Below are 21,828 nucleotides of genomic sequence, written 5' to 3' on the forward strand. Positions count from 1 at the left end.
TTTTAAGGCTGTTTGTTTTGAAAATTACAAGCAAAATGTTTCTGTTTATTCATACCTCACACATAAGATAAAGATGATGAAAATATATTTACTTGCTCTTTGAAAAATAACATGTAGGAGATGGCATGAGATTAGCTGTTGTTCTGACGTTAGCCAGAGAAGATATGAACATCCTTTTATCATCACATCACAGAGAACAGGAATATAAAAACCCCAGAAAATGAACTCAGTTTTATGAAGATAGTTTTAGCGGATACCTAAAAGCAGCTGCTAGGAATTGCTAATTTTGTTTCCTAGGGGAAAATCGAATAGCAATCAGCATGCATCCTTCAGTGATGATGTTTTCAAGCAAATACTGGGCAAGAAGAGGGTTCTCACTAGATTCTGCTGTTTTAGAGGATCATCCAATCAATAATCAAACAGTGAGTAAAAAACATATATCTGCTTAACTTCTTGATAATACTGTTTGTGAATGTCGACAAAATTGTTTGAAACATAATGGATGCATATTTTTTCTTTTTGTTTTGTTGTCACAATAAAGTGGCTGGTTTAAATACAATGATCTCTTTCTCAAGTATGAAACCTTTTAAAGCAATTTTGGGTATAATATGTTTTTTTCTGCAAGATAAATTTAATTGTTCATCATTTAATGTAAGCAGACTGAGCTATTACTATGAAAAGTATATGAATAATTTCACAGAATATTTCAGAAGGCTTCACCTTGCAGACATCAGATCGACTTTTGATAGGAAAGAAGAAAGTGGATAGCTTTGGAGATTAAATTGACATCTGTGCAGAAAACTTCAGAATCACATGAGAGCAGCAAGGAACATTTCTTAAATTTACTGCTGACAGACACGTTACAATACTAAAAATTCTTAGAGATCTAATTTAATCCTAATGGCTTTTTAAATATTTCTAATAAAAAACAACACATTGTAATTATCGATGTGAGGTGGCTTTACAAGGTATTTTCTCATCTGCTTAATTTGTCATCTTTACCTATAAAACAATGAATTAAGTCCTTTCATTTCTGACTGTCTAACTGGGGAAATGCTAAAAGTAGAATAATGTGGCCATATAGCCTATGAGATGTGTCAGATGTGTTAAATATGTGCTTGGTATGCTTGTATGTATTCTGCTGTTGACAGTATGTTCAACGTGAACTTTAGGTATAAATCAATGTGTGCATGCATTAGTGCACAGATGTTACCTCTGTATTTGTTTGGCTATAGAAACTTATCTAGGTTTGCTGGAATGTAACCAAATGCATGTATTCATGTTTGCTGATCAGAATAGTGACCTGTTCCATGTGGACCCATTGTTGTTAACTGGAATAGTGAGTTGATCCATGTGAACCCTTTCACCCATTGCCTGGAAAATAAAGCTGAATAGTAAAATACAGCTAATACAGATTGAGCTGCATTATTACACATCCATGAATGAATGTAATTATTGTAGTCCTTAGTACAGTTTGATGAGTAAGTAAAAAAACAATCCACATTTTATACAAGTAGATTAGGCTATCAGCACTCCTGCAGAAATAAAGTTATGAAACAAATAAAGTATACAATTATATGTAGCAAAACAAGGACAGGTATAAAATACAATGCATAAGTACTCCTGTGTCAAATTCTATTTGTGGATCCCTTTGTGTTCACTTCTGTAAATCTGGCAAAAAAGATAATGTTGTCTGAAATGTGTAACATTAAGAGGTTACTGCAGTTTAAATAAATACAAATGCTAAACAAACATTTGTTTCATATTCTGCTACTTGCTAGAAGAAATTTTACTTTCTGCATGTTCCAGGGGAAAACACCTAATATATAATCTAAGTGACATTTGATCAATTAGCAGCTTAGTCTAGAGGAGTCAGCAAGGGTGGGGGGAGTAAGTGGCTCATGCAAGGTTACCCTTTCTTTGTGGCGGGACACAGTCTGATATGTTGCACAACTTGCACCTAGCTGAAGTAGTGCTCTGAGTGCAGAGGCACAGAGTGAAATGAACCCATGGTAAATGGTATCAGACCCATGCATGGAAACATGCACAATTTATGGTGAGACGCACTGCACAATTTCAACATGTGAATCTGCTGCATGGCACCAGATAGGCAGAGCAAAAATAATTCACCCATTTGGTTGCCTATATGATGGCTTTTCATATGGATAGTTCTCGACCATGAAACCAGTTGTTATAGTATATAAGCATCAGTAAGATAGTGTCCACAAGAAAATGGAAATCCTCCTAAATGTGATGTGGTGTGTAGTGACAAGCGAATGGTGAGTATGTTCTCTATGAAATCTGAAACATGACAGCTGGCAGGCTAGAGGGTGAAACACACACACAAAAGTAAATTAAAGAAAATAAAACAACTAAATACTTATGGAGAAAAGTTCCATTCAAGATTACTTTCATGTCTTATACCCTGTGCCTGCTTAGATAGAATTACATTAGTTAACCAGGCAAGGCTTCTGGATCACTCCTGAAAGACATCACTTTGCCAGTGGACTTATCCAATTAATAAACAGATAAAAAATTGGTTTCTCCTCAACTGGAACCATGAATAAGATAAACTGGGTATCAGAAGATGAACGAATGAATGAATGAGTGAGACAACAAAACAATGCTCTCTCTCTCTCTCTCTCTCTATATATATATATATATATATATATATATATATATATATATATATATATATATATATATATATGTGTGTGTGTGTGTGTGTGTGTGTTTGTATCTATCTGTATACACACACACACACACACACACACACACACACACACACACACACACACACACACACACACACACACACACACACACACACACACACACACACACACATTTGTGTGTAGTCTGCATCTGCATCTTTCTCTCTTTCTATATCTATCTATTTATATATATATTTTCAGAATAGAACTGTGTGTGCGGGGGGGTATAGCTAGGGGAAATTTGGTCAACACACTGTGGAACTTTCCATATATATTTCCATAAGTGCAGTGGGATCTTTACATCTACCCTAAATGTCTCATCTGAAGGACAGTACACTCATGAGTGCAGCCCCTACCTCGTGCTACACAGCAGTGTCAGTAATGGAAACTTAATTCAACTGCCTGGTGTGGGAATAGAACACACAACCTTCTGCTCCAAACATAAGTGTGCTACCTGTTGAGACATTAAAATTGTATTTGTTAAAAAGCCTGAAGGAGTGTGTCTATAGACTTTGGAATCACTAGCAAAGCAATTAATTTGGAAATCGCTTTCGTGCTCCTGGCAAAAAATAAATGCAGTTCAATTTCTGTGGTGATGGTCTGATGGTTTACATGTTTATTTGGTGTGAAAAAAAAACAATATATATAGTGCGTGGGTGTGTGTGTGTTTGTGTATATGTATATATATATATATATATATATATATATATATATATATATATATATATAGTGTGTGTGGTGTGTGTGTGTGTGTGTGTGTGTGTATATATATATATATGTATTTTTTTATATATATATATATATATATATATATATAGATGGATATGTGTGTGTTTATATACACACACACATGCACACACACACACACACACACACACACACACACACACATGCATATTATATGTAAATATATGCGCATGCTGAAAAAAACATGGAAACATGACTATTAAATTTTTCTACTAGACATAGTGTTCATCCTCCTCATATCTGTGTGTGCGCATGCGTGCGTGTGTGTGTCTGTGCATTTGTTTGTATGTGTGTAGAGCCTGCATGATCTGACACTTACTTTTTCACTTCCTTATTCTAGATGATTTAGTGTAAGATCCAGTCCATCTTAACAAAGTAACTATCTTACTTCACTTTCTACTGCGTTTTCTACTGCATAGAGCAAATGCTCAATCATTTCTGCCATTACAAATATGTACCATTCTTCCACCAGTAGCCTGAGCGATAATTGTTTTTGTGTTTTACAAGGAGGGAAGGAAGGAAATATTGCTTAATGGAATGGTTTCAAGTGTGTTTCTTTTTTAAGAGATTAGATTAATTTTACTCAATTCCATTGCCTCATATTTAGATAGTGACAGTGTGACACAGCTGGTAGAATATGTACCTCTTTGTAAGATATTATGGGTTCTAATCCCAGATGTAGTTGAAATAATAACTGAAACACTGGCATCTGAGTCCAGTATAAGATATGCTGTCTTTTGGATGACACAATGTGATGTTCAGCTCAATGTCCCTGCTATCACTTTTGACACTAGTACTGCCAGTTTTGGTGTTCAAGTAAAATTAACTTAAAACTGAAACCACGGTGTATGTTCCTGCAGCCAAAATAATACTAAAAACATCCAAACAAAGGCTCAAGTACTATGGAGGACCAGAACCAAAAATTAAACACTTCAAGGTAGTATGAAGATATTTAATAAAATCCACCAAAACTGTAAAAATCTTACAAAGCAGGTTAGTAAAAATGGTGAAGCCCTTTCATCCTCAGTATAGGACTTCATCAGAACTGTTGAAAACATAAAAGTGCTAACATAAATACTAAAAGGAAGTCATTTGCAAAGGTCAAAGTTGATGAAATAAAAATCGTGTTTCTGGTATCAAAACACATGGTTAAAACATATATTAGGACTACCACTAAGTTGCTTTGTAAAATTTCTTTTCTTAAAATTAACTTAAGTCAAGGTATTGTCTGCAAGAAGAGAAGGAAATAATAACAGTATCTTGGAAAAATGACTGTTTCCCATAACACTGGAGCATGTAAATTCTCAGACTGTGTGTAGTTAAGGTGCGCATATTAACTGTAACCAAACACTTGGTCACTTCAGTACAAGTCGTAAATGGTATGCGTGTGTGTGTGTGTGTGTGTGTGTGTGTGTGTGTGTGTGTGTGTGTGTGTGTGTGTGAGGTCTTTTTCTGTTAAATAAGATAACATAAATTATTTTGTCTACCTTGTTGAATGCAAAAGTGTGCAAAGCTTTTATATTATTTGTATTATGAGCATCACTTCTAGGTTATTCTCTTTAAGGAATCAATTAACTTGAGCCCTTATGATATTGTACTTAATCCCCAGAGCACTAAATATGATTCTGATGGGTTATCATCTTGTAAGCAGCACTGTAACTACAGAGACACAGAAAGCATTGCCTCAAAGGAAACATGCAGAATGCTGACAGTAGAAGGAAATAAAAATGTATTTTTATATCAGCCATCAAAATGGAATTTGATGAAGGCTCTTAATGGAAAACTTTTGTCACCAGACATATATTTCTTCACATAGGAAATGTTTGACCCTGAGTGGGCAAACAAGACAGGCTCATGCTGAAGGCAGTGAAAACCTTATCAGTGCTACAGCAACATGCACTCTAGCAGTTAATTTAAAACAGTGGGTTCTTCTTAACTGCCCAGCTGCTTTGTTGATTGTTAGGCTGAGGTTTCTGTTTAAATATTATTTATTTATTTATTGCTTTTGTTGAACAGGTAAGTCCAACTGGGTTGTGGTAGCCCATTTTCTGCAGAGCTTGGAGAAAAAGCTCCAGTAGTAAAATAGGCAATTGTATACAATAGTGGAAAATGTGAAGCTGAGTTACAGTATGGACATACAATAACCGAAAGATAGCTATAATAGAAAAAAAGTCAATCCTTAAAAATATAGTCATTACATATTAATACATAATTTGGCATATACAGTGGGGTTTAAAATGTCAAATTACAATTTTATATTTATGGTTAGAAGAAATAGGAGAGAACTGGTGTGAGAGATATGAGTAGAAAGCAAAGAAGAAGTGAGGAAAGGGGAAAAAAGAAAGTTGTAGTGAAGTTTTGGTACATGTAGAAGGCAGTGAGTATGAGACAGAATTTTGCTGGAGAGAAAATCCTGTCAGGTGATAAGTAGAGAGAACAGAATTGTCAGAATGGGTAAAGGGATAAAACAGTATGAAATTTACTATGAGAATTTGCTTTGTTGAGGTATATAGAGGTAATAAAAGTGTGTAAGGGCTAGCTGCAAGAACAGAGTAAAATGTTTTTAAATTGCTGTTTTAGCAAGTGTTTGAATCTGGAGATGGTACAGTGTTGTCTGGTGGTGGTAGGGATAGAATTCCAGATTTTGGAGAAATAATTTGAGTACAAGGATAGACCAGCAGAATTGCGGCTTTTAGTTATTGTTAATAGGGACTTGTCAGTGGAGAGTAATGATCATGCAGAGGTGTAAGGTCCCACTAAGGCTTGGAGTACTGGAACCTTTTTAGGTTTGAAGATTATTTTATGAACACTTGCTAAATGGGTGAAGTGGGTGACAGAGAGATAGTATGGAAGTTCAAGCCAGCTTAACTGTTTTAAGGCTAGGCAGTGGTGGGATTTAGCAGGTTGTTTAGTGATGGATTTAGCAGTCTAGATATAGCATTGTTCAATTTTTGTCAATATAGTTTGCTGAAGTTTGGTGCAATGGAAACAGCATATATTATTGAAGGTAGGAGATATGCAGAGACTATTGTTTTTTGGCATTGCTTGTTAAAAAGTGTTTATCATATAGGGGTTCAATTTTTCTGTGGGTTTTCTTGATACCTTTTTGTATTTGAATATCAAATTTTAGGTGGTGATATTTAATGACACCAAATAGCTTTGTGTGGGATATAAGATCAATAGGAATGTTGTTTGATGAGGTGATGGATAAGTTAGGACACAGATTTTGGTTTGAAAAGCAATAACTTGGTTTTCTTAGCATTCAACAGGAGGCAAGAATTGCTGAGCCAGGTTTCTATAGAAGGAAAAGTTTTGGTGATATTTTCTTACAACAGCTCAGCTGTGGTTATCAGTCTAGCATCATCAGCATACTAAATGACAGTTGTGTGATTAGTAACAGTGTGGAGAACATTAATAAAAATTTTGAAGAGTATGGATCCCAAGACTGAGCCTTGTGGCACTCCAGCTGAGATGTGCAAGAATGGAGATTGTTCCTTTTGCATTTTACTTCCTGTAGCCTGTTAGAAAGATGGCTATGGAACTAGAAGAGGGAGTAGTTTCCAAGGCCTAATGAAGATAATCTATGGAGAAGAATATAATGGGATACAGTGTCAGATAAGTGAAAAAACGAGAGGAGACAAAGTTTTTAGAGTTCTTGACAAGGCTGATAGAAAAGACTTTCAGCTTTTCCTGGTTAAGGGTAGCCACAGCGGAACTCCAGTCCACTCATGATTGGCAGTAGATTTTTATGGTGCCAAGTTGCCAGCCCGATGCCCAACCTTCAAAGAAGGCATGCCTGTTCATGCTCGCACCTACCTGCATGTCTTTAACATCACTCGACCATGGGGAGGACATGCAGACTCCACACAGAAAGTGCTCCAGCTGAGAATCGAACGGGAGAACCTCTTGCTATGAGGCGACAACTCTAACTGCTGCACCACCGCGGCTACTTGTCAAGGCTGATATGATGGGTGAAATTAAGAAGAGCTGTGGTAGTGCTGTAGTGTGACTTGAAACCATGCTGGGCATAGAGAGAAGGAGGAGCCTATCTTTTAAGTGTTTGAGAAGTTAAGATTGCCTATGGTCATACAATAAAACAGGGCTTTATCATATAGTCTGAAATTATCTCACTGACTTTAAACTCATAAACCATTTAGGAAGACTACAACATGAACCCACTATTCTTTTCATAGCAATAGTTTACCTTCTGTCTACATACTAGAGCCCTTCAGTGGTTTCAGTCCTACCTGAATGGTTGACAGCAGGCTGTCCTCTTGCAGAACAAACTCTCTAACCTTCTACCTAACAGCCTTGGAGTACCACAGGGATCTATACTAGGGCCCTTGCTGTTCTCCATCTTCATTAACAACCTTTATGCTGTCATCCTAAAAGTCAGCTGTATCCAATATGCTGATGATTCTACTCTGATTTGCAAGGCCACATCTCCAATAGAGTTATGGTCATCTACCTAGACCACCTTTAATACAATAGAAAACTGGCTTTCTGAATGTTATCTGATCCTAAATCCCAAAAAAACTAAAATGCTGTTATTTTCACCAACATGTAGGTCTACTGCTTTCACCTTTACCATAAATTCAAATGATGGCACAATAATCTCCCCTGACCCCTCTACAAAACTATTAGGTGTTGTCATAGATAATAATCTAAAATTCGACCTACATGTTAGCCAAACTATCAAAACCATTGATAAAAAAAGTAGGGTCACTTTACAGAATAAAAGCCTTCCTAACGCCTCCAGCTAAAATTGCCATACCTCGCTCTCACCTTCTTTCAACCCTTCTGTATGCATCCCCTCTACTCTCGAATTTAAACAAGACTGTCCTTAACAAACTCTCAATTTGCTACAATCACATTGCCAGGTTTGCCACTGGGCTGCCATTTAGGACACATCATTGCATCAATCTAAATCAGCTTGGGTGGCTTGAACTACCCAGCCTAATCCAGTATAACCAACTGATTATGGCCTATAAAATCCTCTATAATCCGAACAATACTCCTGCACTTAAAAATATTATCACCCCCTATAACAATCCTAGACCGCTTCGACCCTCTAACAAACTACTAATTCAGACTAGCAAAATTAATAACACAGCCAGTGACTCTCTCTTTGCAAACTCTGTAAGTAGATCCTGGAACTCTCTTCCAGCTGATATTACCTTACTTTCCACCTTAGGTCAATTTAAAACTAGACTCAAACAACATTTGTCACTTAACTGGCTATGTCACTGTATCAAGCCTGGCTAACTCTCTCTAGAATGTGTAAAAATCTGTTAACCACTTTACTGTGTAATTTAATTTAATCCTGATTTACACTCAGGATTAACTGTAACCTGCGGAATTTGTTTAACTTGCTTACTTATGTAATCTCTGTAAATAGTCTGTATGTAATATGTAATGCTGGTATTATGTAATGCTGTATCTGCTTACCCTTGGAGCTTTTCTCCCCAGGCCTCCGCTGAAAATGGACATGCATCCAGTCGGACTATCCCGGTCAACAAATGTAAAATAAACTAAATAAATAAATAAAATCTTTAAATACCATCTGATATGTGACTTCACTAGCTCTATTTTAGGTAATTGCCCTTACTACTTACCAGTAAATAAATAAATAAATGCTTCATAAAAACAAAAATCTAAGAGAAGTACACAGGGTGAGAGAGGTGATGTTAATAATGAAAATGGGAATAGAGGCATGATACGCGTAGCATATACACTCAAAAGAAATATGTAGTGCCATTAGACAGAAGGATTTAAGTTTTATCTGGATGTTTAGTAAAGAGATAGGTCAGTAGAAAACAGTAGATATGTACATTTTGTGAGATGCTATATGAAATAAGTGAAGTGAAAAACTATTCTCCACAAGAAAATAAGCCCAGTGGAAACTGTCATGAAGACAGAAGTAAAAATGGTTAATGACCTTCACTAAAAACATATGAAGAAAGACATTAAAGAAGTTTGCATTTTTATGGGCCTGAGATGAAATCAGTATTCTACAGTTTTAAAATCTGACAGATTGTTCAGTCCATAAGAAGGTAGCCTGCATTTTGACATGCATTATTAAATAATCATCGATAAACAAAAATAAATTGTAGCACAGAAAACTGTCCTCTGCAAACTACAGCCTCTTTTTTGTAGTCAAAGTAGATCTCCATCTTCAAACTGTCATTCCTCCCAGACAAATCCAGACCTATTTACAAATACACAGGGTGCCCAGTCTGTTAGCATCAGTGATATCCATGCTGACACTGGTGGAGATCAATCCACCAGTGTCATTTCATGAAGTAAAGAAAATCATCCTTTGCAAATCACAACAGCATTTGTCAGCTGTTAGTTGTTAGTGATCACCTAAATTAACTTAGCAAGTACTCAGTCTGCCACTTCAATACCATAAAATAAAGAATACAGCCCGGTATGCCCCTTAATGTCTGTCCCATGCAAACATGTATGTTTCGGACCCTACCAATAATAACCATGTTGAGAAGCAGGACTCCCTTTTTTGAGTGTTGGAAGTAATTTTTCACTGAATGAATGGAAGTAAACACTTATATTTTAATACAACCTATGTCTAAGGACATTTCAACAAAATGGCACCAACCTAGCTGTGTGTGTGTGCGTGTGTGTGTGTGTGTGTGTGTGTGTGTGTGTGTGTGTGTGTGTGTGTGTGTGTGTGTGTGTGTGTGTGTGTATATGTGTGTGTGTTTGCCTTTTTTGTCCTAAATTTTAAACAAATACGGAATTGTTATTGTGTATGTTTTGTGGAATCTTCTCTTTCCATTTACTATATAAAATCCTCTAGACAAGAATTTAGCTTAGAAAATACAGGTTAAAATAGCAAACCTTCATTGGTTAAACAGAATTTCAAATATGTATATTACTGTGCAAAGAAAACCAGGCAAAAGAACAAGAGTGGCTATATATAACATTGAATTGATGACCCATCAAAGAAAAGTGTTTTTTTTTTGCACTGTCATTTTTTCCCCATTACTAACATAACCTACCTAGGACCTAATTGCAATGCTTTGTGCTGAATGTATCCATATTACAAGAGAAATTAGCAAACATCACTCTTATTAATCTTAACCAGTTCAAGTCTGAGTCAATACACACACATGCATCTTATGCAAGAAGTTATTATGAGAAATGTTTTACTTCTGGCAACTTTATCTTTGCATTGTTAGTTCCAAATGTAGGATCACTTGTTCTTGAGACAAGAAGGGGATTATTTGGTTTGCCCTACGTTTCTCCAACTTATATAACCTTCTGCTTTATTAGTGCCCTACTGCGTGTGAAATAAAAGAAGTACCACTTCATTTGTTTAATTTAATCTATGTCAAAATTACAAATTTGTGAACAAAAGCACATAGGCTACATGCATGTTGATGTAGTACCAGACTGCACTGCATTGTTCATGCAAAACATTTTGTGAATATATAACGTGTCACTTGTGCTAGATCTTAAATGCATTCTTACATGGCTGCTGCTTCTGCTATAAAATTGCAACATTAAACTATGTGATTGTATTACTGGGATGCACTTAAATGGATATCAATAATTATTGTCTCTTCATTTAGCTTTTTAAATTCCGCACACAAAATAAATGTGTGGGTCTTGCTTATCCAACCCCTACCTCCAAACATAAAAATATCATGAGAAGCTACAGACCTTAAAAAGATTTTTTTAAAATGTAATTTCCTGCTGATTTAACTCACTTGGAGCCTCTAAAAGATAAGAATAAAAATCTTATGTTGATGGCTGCATGCCTTCTCTCAATAAAGCACAGAGACCATTTATAAGATGAAATCCATTTCATTTATTAATGCTGATGGATAAGCACTTTTTTTACTTAGGTTCATAGGTAGGTACTAGGCTATCTGCCCTAGGGCATTTATAAGTCTAGCCAGAATGTGTTGGCTTTTGCCTCCCTTTTAGACTAGATTCCTAAGCCCCTGTCCAGCAGGGCCATAGAAGTAATCCCAGGAGTAAATTTACGATTTCCCATCCACTCATCAAGATTTCTCTTGAAGAGGGTCAGCGAGGGGCTCTGTCTAACATGGACTGGGATTCTATTCCAGAGCGAGGGAAGCCTTTGGGATATGAATCTATCCCTCCAGCATGTCCTGTTTATTGTTGTGTTAAGGTTTAAATCCCTGGAGCATGTAGCGCTAATGGATTTGGTTTTCTTGAGGTGGAGCATGTCCAACAATTCTGGGTTAGACATGGCCTTGTACATCAGGCAGAGATCGCCTCTGAGTAGGCAGTAAGCAATTGAGTAGAGCTGGAGTTTCTTTAGTCGAGCTGCATAGGGCATCTGTTTGAGGCCCACGATCCTCTTGGTGAGGTATTTTTGAGGTATCTCCAGCTGTTGCAGGTGTTGGGTAAGGTACATCCGGAATTAGGCATTGTACTCAATTATGGGCCTGATGAGCGATAAGTAGAGGGGCACAATGACCTCTCTTGATCTAGATGTGAACCCTTTTTTGATTAGGTGAGCTATATAGAAGGTTTTTCTAACCACTTTGGCAATGTGATTGTCAAAGGAGAGGTTACTATCTACTTGGGTCCCCAGATCCCTAATTACTTCTTCCATACTTAGTGGATTACCTTCTATGTGGTAGTTTGTGGGTACTTTGTTTCTCCCAAAGGGGATGACTATGCACTTTTTGGCATTTAGCTTGAGGCCATGGTTCTGACACAAGTTATCCGTCTCCGTAAGGCCCTTCTGGAGGATGCTTGTGTCAGCCGGCGAGTCGATTATGGCTCCCAGTTTGCAATCATCTGTGAACCTGGTAAGCCACAGTCCTCCCATGTTTGCCTGTACCTCAGAGAAGTATATACTGAACAAGAGGGGTCCCAGGACTGAGCCCTGTGGGACGCCACTTGTAACCGGTTTAGAGTTGGACATGGCACCCGTGACTCTGACCATGTGAGTTCTATCCCTGAGCCAGTTTGCAACCTATCTTGTGACATATAGGTTAATATTTAAGCTGGTAAGCTTATTTATGATACCAGAGTGGGGTATTGTGTCGAAGGCCTTTGTGAGGTCCAGGTAGGCTGTGTGGACTACCTTTCCCTCATCTATGGCTTTGGTTACTATTTTGAAGAAGTCAAATAGGTTTAAGAGGCAAGATCTGCCTTTAACAAAGCCGAATTGGGTAGGGTCCAGTGTTTGGAGGTTCCCAATGTCTTTGTTTATGAGATCCATGATGATGCGCTCCATAGCCTTGCAGACCAGGCTAGTCAGGCTTATAGGGTGATAATTCCCGGGATCCATTGTGGTGCCTCCTTTGTGGAGTGGGATCACTGTTGCTGTATGCCATTCTTTGGGTACATAATCTGTGGTAAGGCTGAGTTGGAACAGTGAATTTATGTGAGGGTTTAGTTCATTTTGGAGCTCGTGTAAGACGCAGCTCGGGATACCATCCGGTCCCATTGATGCTGTGTTTTTTACTTTGGAGAGGGCTGCTTTCACCTGTGTGTCTGTGATGTCTGGGGGACTGCATTCTTCTGGGATAGACACTGGCTCTTTTGGGGGGGAAGGGGGGATAAAGTTTGCACTGAACCTGTCCACCAGGATGTTGGCAATGTCAGTGGGTTCAGTGTATTTTGTGCCATTTTGCACCAGCTCAGAGCAGATCTGAGAGTTGCCACCCAGATTCTTGACACAGCTAAAGAACGCCTTGTGATTATCTTTAGAGTCTTTGGCGATTTTTCTTTCAAAGCTAGCCTTTGGTGATTTTATGAGGGATCGAAGTTTCTTGCTAGTACTGATCAGGGATGCCTTCCCTTTTTGGGATTTTGCCTTATCATGTAATACTTTCCTCCTTCTGTTGTATTGCTTATTTATGGCTGGGGTCCACCAGACTGGTCTCTTGTTTTTGGAGGAGTGAGTCTTGGTTTTACTTGGGATGGCATGATCCATGCATTCCTGTAGGTGTTCATAGAGTGCATTTGTAAAGGATTCTGCGGTTTGGGTAGCATTTTCCATTAGCCCAGGGGCTTTGAAACTTTCCACCTCGGTCTTGAGAAGTGTGAAGTTTGCTTTTGAGAAATTTTTCACAGTGGTTTCCTTGGCTGGGGGTGGGGGTCAGGATGTGGAGGTCCATTGTGATTAGTTTATGGTCTGATCTTACCAATGAGGTGTTTACCTCTGGTGTGGAACATTGAGCCCCCATGTTGGTGATGACCAAGTCCAATATATTGTCCCCTCTTGTGGGAGTGGTGACCAGTTGTTCAATGGCATTTGAATTTATAAACTCCAGGAACTGTTGGATGAAAGAGTTGGGACTTGAGTAGTTTTCCCAGTCAATGTTTGGGTAGTTGAAATCCCCCAATATCATGGTGTTTGGTGAGACCTTCATATTCTCCAATGTTCTCAGGAATGCTGAGTGGGGGTCCTGAGACAAGGTGGGTGATCTGTAGCAGGCTACAAACTGAAAAGCAGTTTTACCTACTGTTAGTTGCACATGGATGGTTTCCACTGCCTCGTGCAGTGCCACTAACTTGGAGGTATGTGTATCCTTGATGAAAATGGATACTCCCCCGCCTTTAGTATTTTGATACAAGTTCTGGGGCCAAAAAGAATGGTATGCATTGAATCCTGGTAGTGCTGGGGTGCTCTCTGAAGCCTTGAACCAGGTTTCTGTTACTGCACAGATATCGATGTTCTCCATACTGAGGAGTGCCTCAAGTGCTTGCATCTTGAGGTTTAGACTTCTGGCATTGAGTAGCATTACCCTTAGTTTTTTTGTTTCTGGTATTGTCTATGGAGGTGGCTTTGTCTTTTGAGCCTTGCCTAAAAAAGGCACTATGGGGGTGGCAAGAGCCTTAGCCAGTATTCAAAAGCCTAAGGGTGACAGGTGCAAGCCATCCCTGGCAAAGCAATGTGGCTTGTCGAGCATGTCATCCCAGGCTGAAAGACACTGGATCCCCTTTGAATGACACCAATAGCTTAGCCAATTGTTAAATTTTATCATTTTTCTCTTTATACTGTGGCATCATTCTTCATGAGGGCAAGATGCTACTCAGGGTCAGGGTCATACTGGCCTGGGCTACATGATCAGAGAGCTCCTCTATGTCTCTTTTCATGTAGTCCAGGGAGGTACGTCTCAGGTCATTCACACCAACATGAACAATGACAGAGTCATATTGGTACCTGCTGTGGAGTGACCTGAGTGCTTGTGTTATGTGACGGATCCTGGCACCCGACAGGCAGCTTACAGTGACCTTCTCCTTGTTCAATCTGGTGAGTGGGATGTCAGTGTGCCTGACAATAGAGTCTCCAATTACTAGTGTATTAGGTGTATTATTTATCCTTAGGGGCTGCGACTGCATGGCACACTGACTTTGTGAAGTATGTGATATGTGAAAGTTGTTGTGGGGTAGCGGTTGCTTGGATGTCTGCTTTGGAGGTCTCTGTTGCTTTGGCAGATTTTTATTTAGAGCCTCTGTGTATGTTTTTGTGAGTTTATGTGTCTGGTATGCTGGTGCGATTGGTCTATGTGAAACTGGTTGTGTGGTGCGAATGGTTTCCTTCTGCTCCTGACTGATGGTGCCAGTCTTGGGTTGAGAGAGCTTGGCCTCCAGTTTGTCTGTTTAGTTGCATCTCTCACATATATTTGAGTTTTTTGGAAGGAGGAGAGGGTTGTCTGTGTACATAAGGCAATTGTAGCATTGCCTCAAGATTCCCAGATTCACCAGCTGGACTCTAGAGTATACCTGAAACTGTGCTTTGGACATGTCTGGATGGTTTAAAGAACTGATTTATTGATTGTCCGGAATGGACGAATAAGGAGCCTTGTACTTCTGGATAGTATAAGGGGGTGTAGTGCTAAAGTTTGTTAGTGTTTATTGAGAAATTTGAGCAAGTGCTGGGCTGTGGAATGAAGGTTGAGTACTTATTTTGAGAGTTTGACTTGTTCTAAGGGAAAAATTGAAGACCAGACTTTGTGGAGCCAGGAATACTTTAAAACTGCTTAAATGGCGCTGCGTGATGTTGTGCAATGCACAAAATCGCAGAAAACCGCACAAATGTGGGTTTTAAGGCAGGGAACTTTTTTAACAATCTCTTTTTTATTGTGTCAGTAACTCGCTATATGTTTCTTTAGTACTTGCTTTTAAACTGTGCATTAATGCCCATTTTGAACTGTGACTAAAGAACTCTGCTTTAGAACAGGTGAGTTTGCACAGAAATGAATAGACTGGAGCTTATTACTAAGACTTCTGCCATACAGTTGGAGGATGCATTCCAGACTTTTGGCTACTCTTTGCATGCACTTTGCATGTTTTCTGTTTTCCTCCAACTTCCTAAAAACCTGCCCATTGAATTGCTACTTTTTATGATTTGTTTCTGCTTTCCTCTTTTCCAATTTGTCTCTAACTTTCAACTTAAAATGTTATATTTTTATTACTTGCATAATAACGTATACTACTAGTTTACATAGAGTTAGTAGTTCCCTTATAACAGTTTGCTGCCATCAGCAACCAAGGTTAAAACAACAACTTAAAAGTTCACAAACAATGTTACACTTAGGACAGATGAACTATTTAAATCAAAATGACAAACATTTTATAAAAATAAATGATAAAAATAAGAATAATATAAAAGATCAATGCACTTGTTTATTTTTCAAATATAATAATGACATCACAGGTGGATATTATGGGAAAATGATGAGATACAATTTACCTTTTTTACCTTCTGGTTAAGTTTGCACAGCTCTGGGCATGGCTAGTGTGATAAACATATTGAAATCCATTGTGTTATGTTTTCATTACTGTTGATTAACAAATTTGTAAACAGACACAATGTAGTTGTATTTAATTGCCATAAAGTACAAATGAGATACAGCCAGGAATTCACTAACATGTGTGTACACATTGCACCAAGCCTCCATGCTTAATACATGTTAGTACAACGAGCAGTAGTGCTCATCAAATATGCAAGCCACTAAGCATGGCTACTCTTTCAGCAGCAACTGTTCATGACTAGAGCACCTGTTAGCAGCCACAATGAGGTGCTCAGAGGCTCAAGCACATCATATAAATAGGTTGTACATACATGCAACCCTAGTAAGTGAGCATGTGCAGACAGCACAATACAAGGCAAGGACAACTTGTATTACATTACTAAAAGGCAGGAGAAACTTGAAGAGGAACATGTAGTTAAATATAAATAGATTAGTGTGCAAACAACGTTAATTAAAATTATTATTAACTATAGAAGTAATCCTGTGCAATTAGGGACATGTACATAATAAAAAAGGAAATGCTGACAAAAGGATTTGAGAGGGATACAGCTACAGTGTCACAAACTAAGTAAATGTAATTCATGTAAAGTGAATTTAAATTGCAGAATTGAGATAACAGCAAGGAAAGCATATAATAGATGGATGCAGATATTGCACATCAGTTGTGTAACCAGAAAGTTAGTTATATGTTGTAACCAACAACTATGCTGTAGTCTCCACCTGTCATATAAATTTTTTTTCTGAACAGTGAAGTTGTTACCCTATGCACTTCATAAACTGAGTTTTTATTGTCATTTTGGCACTTGTAACCATAGAAAGGTTATTGTAAACATAAAATTGTCTTAGCAAAGCATGTGTTGTATATTAGTGAAAATTATACAATAGCTTAGACAGTTACAAAATATACTGTATGTTTTCCATTATACATTTCCTGAGACATGCTCAGAAAAATGTTGTAGTTATAAGATTATATTGTGATTATCTGGCTATGCCTATGTGACAGGTGTATTGAACAACTCTGCCACTATAATATATGCTCTGGGAGTGACCAAAAAAATTCACATGCTTGATGTTTGAACATATATACAGGTTAAAGAATTGTAGGTCTTTCAGTGCCTTATGTGTATGAAGGAAACAATATTGTAATGACAATGTAAACTGCAGTGGCAATGTGAAAATGTTGAGAAGAATAATTTGTGCGATCATTCCAATAATAGTATTCATGAAAAAAGCATTTGTGGCAGCAGCCTGTATGTTGTGAATGTTAGATAGTTTGTGACTGTTCATACATGCTATGTATGTATGCAGTGAAATCTAGAAAACAGGATACATGCACAGAACTGTCACTTTGACCAGGATATCAACAGCATAATGATCTGATATACATGCAACAGTGGTCAAACTATAGCAGATTTGAGTTATGTATGTATTTGCAAAATAAGGGTTATGGTCTTGTGACATATGCAATCACACACATAAATCAAGGTACAAATCATGTACTCTTCAGTCCCTTGACAAATGGGTTGTGTGTGTGTAGGAATGCCATTATGTATATCACTATGCATAGGATGTTTACATGTCTATATCACAAATGGTTAGGTAGCCCAGACAAGACTTAGGCAGATCAAAATTACATGCTAGCATTAAGGTATTACGATATCAGCTACTGGGAAAAAGTATCAAATGTCAGGCTATAATTATTTGAGTATGATACTTTTGTGGTGGTATCATCAGTGATATAATGTGTATCCTTCCTGCTGCAAATGCCACACCATACAGTCTATCAAAGTACACATGTGAATGCAGTATACCATCATGTTGTACCTAATATTTACCTCTGAAGTAAGCCTTGTTAAATACATTAGTAATAGCTGTATGACAGTACAGTACCATAAATCACACCCAGATGAAACATTAATGTGTATTAGTAAGTGATGTTTGACAATTTACATTTCACATACACCATCTGCAACTGCCCTGTGACAAACGTCATGCTCCTTGCTTAGGTCAATAACTCCATTGCACAGACATTGACAAAGCCAACCTTCCAAAGGGTATATCTGGTGCATTTTAACAAAGAAGAAGAAATGACAACTATCTCAGAACATTGATTGCTTAATGTTCTTTGTGCCCCCAAGCCTTTCTGTGTTGGAAGGAAGCCTTCTAGCTTATCAATGGGAGTGGTAAGCACTAGGTAGCCTATCAGCCATAAGAGTGGTTTCTGGCCCATAAATTGTACTTTATTGGCCTTTTGGGCAGTTTTTCCATCTCTTTCAATTTTCTGGTTTAAAAACACGCATTTGCACTTGTATCCCACCTTTCCTGTAACTAGTCTAGTCCAGATACAGATTTGCTGAAACCAGGACTGTTTGTAAGCTTCTGAGCCACCCAAGCCTTTATGTGTTGGAGCAGAGCATTCTAGCTTATCAGTGGGAGTGGTAAGCACTAGGTAGCCTATCTGCCACAAGATCCAGGTACAAATTCTTAGTTTTAGCACTTGAATTTGCTTATTCGTGCTCAGCACTTGTTCAGAACTTGTTGTTAGCACTAAATAAGCGACAAATGACTACAGCACTCAATTTTCCTCTACCTAGAGGAAAACAGTTTTTGTACTTACTTTCCTCACTTGCTTAGAGAAAAACAGCTCTTATACTCACTTTCCTCACTTGTCTACAGGAAAGTAGTTTTTTATTCAGGCATGTCCAAGGGTCAGCTCCCAGTGATCTCTCCTGTCTATCTGATGAATCTGGGCATCTTGAGGCAATGTAACAATTGCCTCATGTACACAGACAACCATCTCCTCCTGCCACCCAACACCACAACCTGTGAGAGATGCAACTATCTAGCAAAACTGGAGGTAAAGCTCTCTCCAACCAAGACTGAACTTGACAGACAAGAGGAGAAGGTAACACTTGCACCACACCTCACTCATCATATAGTCCCACTAAACCTACACCACCAAAATCTACACATAGAAACACAAAAACATTCACAGAGGCTCTAAGTAATAATCTGCTCAAGCAACAGAGACCTCCAAAGCAGAAATGCAAGCAACTTCCACCCCCCAGTACAACCCAAATGACACATAGCCCACAGACTCAGCGTGCCAATAAACCACAGCCCATAAGGCAAAACAACGTATCCAACAAACTAGTCATAGGTGACTCTATACTCAGGCACACTGATGTCCCACTCACCATGCTAAACAAGGAGAAGGTTACTGTCAGCTACCTGTCGGGTGCCAGGATCTGCCACATAACCCACGCACTCAGATCATTTCACAACAAGTACAAATATGACTCTGTCATTGTCCATGTTGGTGAAAACAACCTGAGACGTACCTCCCTGGACTACATGAAAAGAGATATGGAAGAGTTCTCTGATCTTGTAGCCCAGGCAGGTATGATCCTAGCCCTGAGTAGCATCCTGCCATCGGCCAGAATGATACCACAGTACAAGGACAAAATGATTGACTTCAACAATTAGCTAAGCTTCTTTTGTCATTCTAAGGGGGTCCAGTATCTGTCTGCCTGGGATGGCATGGTCGACAGACCATGATGCTTTGTCAGAGATGGTCTGCAAATGTCACCCCTGGGATTCTGGGTACTGGCTAAGGGTCCTGCTGCCCCTATAGTGCCTTTTTTAGGCAAGGTTCAAATGACAAATTCACCACCATAACAGGAACAGGCAAGCAAAAACCGAGGGTAAAGCTAATCAATGCTAGAAGTCTAAATCTCCAAATACACTCACTCGAGGCACTCCTTAAAATGGAGAACATCGATATCTGTGCAGTGATTGAGACCTGGTTCAAGGCTCTAGAGATCACCCCTGCATTACTAGGCTATAATTCATACCACACTTTTTGTCCATCTAACCTGGACCAGAACACCAAAGGTGGAGGTATGTCCATATTCATTAAGGATATCCACTCCTCCAGGCTAGTTGCGCAGCTTAATGCATCCAGGGTTATCCAAGTCAACTAACTCTGGGAAAAACTGCAATCCAAATTGTAGCTTGCTACAGATCCCCCACCATGCCCCAGGATTCCCACTCCTCTTTTCTTGATATACTGGAAAATATTAGGGTTCAACCAAACACCCTAATAATGGGTGATTTCAACTACTCCACCATTAACTGGGAAAACTACTCATGTGCCAACTCCTTTGCTCAACGCTTTCTGGAATTCATAAATTCCAATGCCCTGGATCAACTTATATACACCCCCACCAGGGGCAACAATATCCTAGACCTAGTCATTACCAACATGAGTGACCAGTGTTCCACACCTGAAGACAACTCCTCGTTAGTCAGATCGGACCATAAGCTAATCACCCTAGATATCCACATCCCACCCCCACCCACCATTAAGGAAACCACAGTAAAAAAATTCTCCAAAACCAACTTCATGCTTCTTAAGACAGAAGTGGTGAACTTCATGACACCCATGCAGATGGACAATACAGTTATGACTGATGAATCCTACACAAATGCACTCTATAAGCACTTACACGAGTGCATGGATCATGCTATCCCAAACAGAACCAAGACACTATCCTCCAAAAACAGGAAGCCAATCTAGTGGTCCCCTGCCATAAACAAACTCTACAACAGAAGGAAGAAACTCTTGCAAAAGAGAGTAAAATCCCATGAGTGGAGGAGCTCCCTGGTCAGCCTCAGTAAGAAGCTGAGATCCCTTATAAGATCCTCCAAAGCTAGCTATGAAAGCAAAATCACCACTGATTCTAAGGGCAACCATAAAGCATTCTATAGCTATGTCAAGAATCTCAATGGCAACACCCAGATCTGCTCTGATTTACAGCACAATGGCACAAAAATTACAGAACCAACTGATATTGCCAACATCCTGGCAGATAGGTTCAGTGCTAACTTTACCAACCTCTCACCCCCTAAAGAGCCCATATCTATACAGGAAGAATGCAGAGTCCCTGTAATCACATCTATGCAGGTAAAAGCTGCACTCTCTAAAACCAAAAACACAGCATCCATTGGACTGGACAACATCCCAGTCTGCATTTTACATGAACTTCAGAACGAACTGGCTCCCCACCTAAGCACCATGTTCAATCATAGTCTCACATCAGGCTTTGTGCCCACTGAATGGTGCACAGCAACAATTATTCTACTCCACAAAGGGGAAGCCACCACTGTTCCTGGGAACTATCACTCTATTAGCCTGATGAACCTGGTCTGCAAGGCCATGGAACGTATCATCATGGAACTCATAAACAAAGACATTGGTAACCTCCAAACTCTGGACCTCAACCAGTTCGGGTTTGTGAAAGGCAGATCATGCCTTCTGAACCTGATTGAGTTCTTTGAAGTAGTCACCAAAGCAGTAGATGAGGGTAAGGTGGTTCACACAGCCTATCCTGACCTCGCCAAGGCTTTCAACACCATCCCCCATTCTGAAATTATAGCTAAACTCACTAAACTAGGTATAAATCCCTATGTCACAAGATGGGTTGCCATCTGGCTCACTGACAGAACCCACACTGTAAAAGTTGCAGACTCCAAATCTGACTTCAAACCAGTGACAAGTGGAGTACCACAGGGTTCAGTCCTGGAACCTCTCTTGTTTG

General features: G+C 38.9%; 1 protein-coding gene across 1 annotated transcript in view; it reads left to right on the forward strand.

The window, feature by feature from the left end:
- Positions 1-261: 261 nt before the first annotated feature.
- The window catches only part of TPH2 (tryptophan hydroxylase 2), a 471,178-nt gene continuing 449,611 nt past the window's right edge, over positions 262-21,828 (forward strand). Inside the window, exon 1 of the mRNA XM_044056995.1 lies at positions 262-422. Within this exon, the coding sequence (XP_043912930.1) occupies positions 321-422 (102 nt within the window). The 5' untranslated portion in view covers positions 262-320. The remainder of the gene's footprint in view (positions 423-21,828) is intronic.

The sequence above is a fragment of the Protopterus annectens genome, chromosome 15.part0 (assembly GCF_019279795.1).
Source record: "Protopterus annectens isolate FY-2018-M chromosome 15.part0, PAN1.0, whole genome shotgun sequence".
Lineage (NCBI taxonomy): Eukaryota > Metazoa > Chordata > Ceratodontiformes > Protopteridae > Protopterus > Protopterus annectens.